The sequence below is a fragment of the Photinus pyralis genome, unplaced genomic scaffold (genome assembly GCF_008802855.1).
Source record: "Photinus pyralis isolate 1611_PpyrPB1 unplaced genomic scaffold, Ppyr1.3 Ppyr1.4_LG1, whole genome shotgun sequence".
Classification (NCBI taxonomy): Eukaryota; Metazoa; Arthropoda; class Insecta; order Coleoptera; family Lampyridae; genus Photinus; species Photinus pyralis.
This window is the reverse complement of record NW_022170249.1, coordinates 49658470-49663152: the sequence shown is the minus strand read 5'-3', so window position 1 is coordinate 49663152 and position 4683 is coordinate 49658470. Positions and strand designations below refer to the sequence as shown.

The 4683-nt window shown below is 39.7% G+C and overlaps 1 protein-coding gene across 2 annotated transcripts; it reads left to right on the top strand.

The window, feature by feature from the left end:
• Positions 1 to 2923: 2923 nt before the first annotated feature.
• Positions 2924 to 3880, top strand: LOC116179324 (chymotrypsin-2-like). Of its 2 annotated transcripts, none has more exons than XM_031499106.1 (2): positions 2924 to 3212; positions 3272 to 3880. In XM_031499106.1, exons 1-2 carry the CDS (start codon positions 2998 to 3000, stop codon positions 3813 to 3815), a joined length of 759 nt encoding a protein of 252 aa, XP_031354966.1. In that variant the 5' UTR covers positions 2924 to 2997; the 3' UTR covers positions 3816 to 3880. The 2 variants fall into 2 exon arrangements, with proteins under 2 accessions (XP_031354966.1, XP_031354957.1); XM_031499097.1 differs by having other exon boundaries at positions 3269 to 3880.
• The last annotated feature ends 803 nt before the right edge of the window (positions 3881 to 4683 follow it).

Here is a 4683-nt window from a genome sequence, read left to right as displayed (position 1 = left end):
GTTTAAAGACGGTCGCTCCAAATGGATATTCCCTCCAAAAGCTAACCAGAATCCCGCTTAAATTTGAAATCGCAAATGGCACGTGATCAAACATCTAAAGCAGGGCTCCCTCACGTTAGTTATAAACAATGAATAAAGACTTTATTCATTGGTTATAAACAACGCTAACTATGACTTGAAGTACAGTAGATAAGAAACGTAAAATAAAACACTGGCATTGCGAAAAGTTTGATTATTAGTAATTATTGCTCATGAAGATTGTGAAAGTGTCGAAATAAATTACATTGCAAGACTATACTTTTGAAAATGGTAGTTCACCGAATAAAAATAAAAACACGCTCGGAAAAAAAGAACTTACAAATAAAAAAAAACCAGCCGATAAATTAATATTAAATCGCAAGTGCAAAATTAATGGTTTGTAAAAATGCGTAACACAAAATTACAACAATACCAAAATAATCAGCATGTAGGTTTCTAGAAGTTTTGGGAATAATGGGCCAGATAAGCAGGTACCGAATAGATTCTGAGAAAGAGTGAAATACACAAAATGTGCCTCACCTTTGGTGCAATAAAATTCTTCTGTTAAGAGCAAGACGGAAAAATACCAAGGGTACATATAGATTGTAAACAGAAGAGTTTTAATTAGCAGAATATCGCCCCCGAGATAGATAACTCGCCCCTAGTTTGGAGTTTCGAGCCTACAGTTGAATGTGGAGCTCAGCCCCAGTATTGTGTATCGTAATTGATTTAGTTACAATTTTTTTAGTACCACCGTGACCGTCTCTTCACGGCGAAAATGTTAGTTTACAAACAACAAGTCATTACACATACAGTTATCAAACAATTCGATAATTTCCACCACGTTTAAAAGAATGATCAAAAATATAACAAGTTGGGCCCGGACCATGTCATCGAAACACCAACAAAAATTTCCAGAAGAAGCTCATACGAGTCTAAAATCTTATAAATGCATAAAAAGTCCGAAAAGTGCGTAGAAAGTTGTGGTCCGGTTCTGCAAAGTTTGGAAATTCAAGGATGACGATCGACTGCTCTAGAAAGCCTGCTCAAGGCAAGTATCGAAGGTGAGGGCCAGAAAGCACTCTGGAAGACGCCTGAAAGTGGGCCTAAACACTTCTAGAAAAACCTTTAAAAGCTCTGCAAAGCCTTCGATTGCCCTAGAAAATGCTTAGTTTCAGTTTATCGTTAAGTCACAGTTTATCTCTTATACTGTGGTTAAGTGGCGAGCGTCGAGGATAGCGATACATGATCAATGATGGTCTGCTAAATTATGGTGAAGCGAGGTGAGATGGCGCAACCGCCAACATCGACTGTACGTCCCATCCAAGAAAACAATGACTTACCTAATGTTGCCAGGTGAGCAGGCGCCGAAACCGAGCTATGTCCCATGATGGGGGTCGACGACATCTGGGCGCCATCGCCGAGCGTGGTGATTTTTCAGTTTTTTTCTCTTCTTCTACAGTTTTGGTCCGATTGATTTTAAACTGGTGTAATCAAAAAGATTTTGTAAACGCTCTCAACTCCTACGCCACAGTAGCGTAGTAGCAGTAAACGTATGGTTTGATGTAACGTGAAAATTGTGTTTTGAGGGATGGTTCTTTCGAAAAAGAAGTCAAGTTGATGTTACTAACGCCATGGTTAGTTCCGGTATTTATCTTATCTATCTCATACATTTATAAGCGAGTTGTGATGGTGTGGTGCATCGTTGATCGTTCGCACTATACCATTACCTACTACCAAGGAATAAACAATGTTATTACGGTAACACGTTGAGGCGCGCAACTACTGATTTCGATTTGGGACGCTATTCATTATTGCCCGCGGTCCCATAATTCGCAAAATTTCTTTGTCGTTTAAAGTACGAATGGCACGAATTCATTGTGGAAGACGAATTTATAGTTTCTCATGATTAAATTTTGACTCATCCGAAAACAAAAGATATTAAGTGCCAGGTTAATGTATAGCAGTTTTTATCAATCGCCTAATCGCACAAATACCTACTGGAAGAAATGAAATGCCCGATTTGCCCCATCCATAATTTTTTTTGTAAATTCCTTCGATAAAAGTAAACAAAATGGACGTGCCAAAGATTTTTTAGCCTCCCACTCACCAAAGGCGCTTGTGTACCTGACCCAGGACTTACTACAGTGTCACATTCTGAACGTCCTTCTGAGCCAGTCCGGTGCCGGTCCGTGTGGCGCAGTTCAGTTAAAGCTGAACTGTGGTGCTAAGGGTCCCTCTGGTTCGAATCCGGGTTCGGGCATGGATATTTGTAAATGTATAGTGGGTTGGGTTGGTAGAGTAGCCTTAGCTGATACCCCACCCACTCAAAAAATGACAAAAAAAAATAAATAAAATAAAAAATAAAATAAAAAATAGATCCCTTTTTTTTCTTTTTGTCCCTTCTTTCCTGGCTTTGAAATGTTTATCTGTAAAAATTTTTAATATGGCTATACCAATAACTAACAAGACCGAAAAGTTAAGATTGGGATATGCTAATTTTGAGAATCAAACTGACAGGAGAAACTCCCTTCTCCATTCACACACCAGCAAACACAGTTGGAGATTTAACACCTAAGGGCTAGGTGTTACTACCAGGCTGGCGACTTGGCACTGTATCGAGTTATTTAATAAGAGCGAATAATTTGAGTAATTTTTACTTTATGCATTAGCCACTCATCCATTTGAAATTTTTTCCACGTTATTGAATAAAAATTGTTATTGTTAGGCAAAATAAGGTTACGTACTACCTATTTGCGCAAATAGCACACTAAATAAAAGTAAAAAGTGGGGAATAGTACTACTTATACTCCATACTGATTGCATGTAGAAATACACAAACTAAAAAAAATGAATTTTCTGATACATAAGCTAAGGTCGATTTTCTGGTCTACTGCCCCAATTGATCATTTTTATCTGCAGTGGAAGGCCGATATAAATTCATTGTTCAACACGCGCAAACAGTCTTCCTCATATCGAATGAGCAAAGTAATGTTGCGGTTACTAGCGATTCTTCATACAGCGAGCACTTGCTTGGCGGGAAACTTGCGTCCGAACATTGTAGGTGGATCCTTAGTTACGACAGTTCCACATTCGCATCCTCACCTGGTTTCGATAAGAAAATACGGTTATCACACGTGTGGCGGTTCGATAGTTAACAAACGGATAGTACTCACGGCGGCCCATTGCTTCATGTACTTACGCCTGTGTAGGTCAATCTGAATTGTTAATTTATACTCCACTTTTCTAGAAGCGACGACACAACAGGTCTTTACATAGTCGCCGGGATCGCGAATTTAACGGAAAAGGGACAAGCAATACGTATAGCCAAAGTCCGAAGGCACCCGAAGTACAAAGAGTTTCTGCACTTTGATGTTGCGATAGCGACACTTCAGCGACCTCTTGAATTCAATGAACGGGTACAAGCAATTGCCATATCCGAGGAAGAGGTCGGCGGCGGCGTCGAGTGCATAACGGCTGGTTGGGGCTACACGAAGGCCAATGGGTCGGTTAGCGAAGTTTTGAAAGAGCTTCGTGTGAAAACCCTGACTAAGGAGCAGTGTCAGTCGAAGCAACCGTATAGGAATAATTTCATAAACGATGGACACATATGCACATTGGTAAAGGTCGGTCACGGGGTGTGTCAGGGCGATTCTGGGGGTTCTCTTCTGGGTAATGGTCAATTAATTGGCATTACTTCGTGGGTGTGGCCCTGTGCTCGTGGTAGACCAGATGTATTCACAAGGATTACGAAGTGCATTGATTGGATAAAGAAAGAAATATCACAGGAAGATTGAAATACCAAAATTATGGTTTTTTCTAGAAACTAGAATGCTATTTAATTCACAATAAAACGATAGCAATAAATAAATTGAAGCTTTTTGAAACTAAAACAACTGTAGCGTTCCCAAAATAGAATTCTTACCTTAGTTATTCTTTTGAAATGTCTTCAAAGAAATTACGCTTAATACGCTCTGTATATAGGCAACTATTTCGCCTATCCCTGTATATATCCTACCCACTTGTTATAAGTGCTATTTATTAAGAAGTAGACATAGGGAATTATGTGTATTGTTTTTCCCTATGTCTACTTTTCAATGACAAAATCTCTTCTGAAGGACGCCTCATTTTATGCAACCAAAATAACTTCTTAAAACCAATAAAGAATAAAGAAATGTATTTTTCTAACGCGATTTTGGTTAAAGTAATAATTTGGCAAACAAAGTAACAAAATACGAAGAATCGCATACGATTTTCAGTAAGGAAATTTTTTGCCACTCAGCTCGTATTCGGAAACCAGACTTTTAATCCGGCTCATATTCAATAGCAGTGATCCTTAAACTCGTACAATTCAATGGGCGAAGGTTTGCCATCGAAACCTCTGAAAATTATGCGATTCTGGCTACCTCCGAAGTACAGTGGCTGTATACTAACAGTGTGGCCTTACGGTGGTCAAGTTTTTTTATTGCCTCCGCCATGTTACCTCCAAATTTGAATGTAACCAATGGGAGTTAAGTGGGCGCGATTCATACTGTACGTACCTACCCCCCCCCCCCCCGGTGGCATAGAGGAAAAGTCGGGAGGTCGTGGTGGGGGAACGAGGAGTATTGAGTTGCGGTTTTTTGCGATGGCCTATTAGTTCGAGGGCGCTTTCGAGGTGCCCGA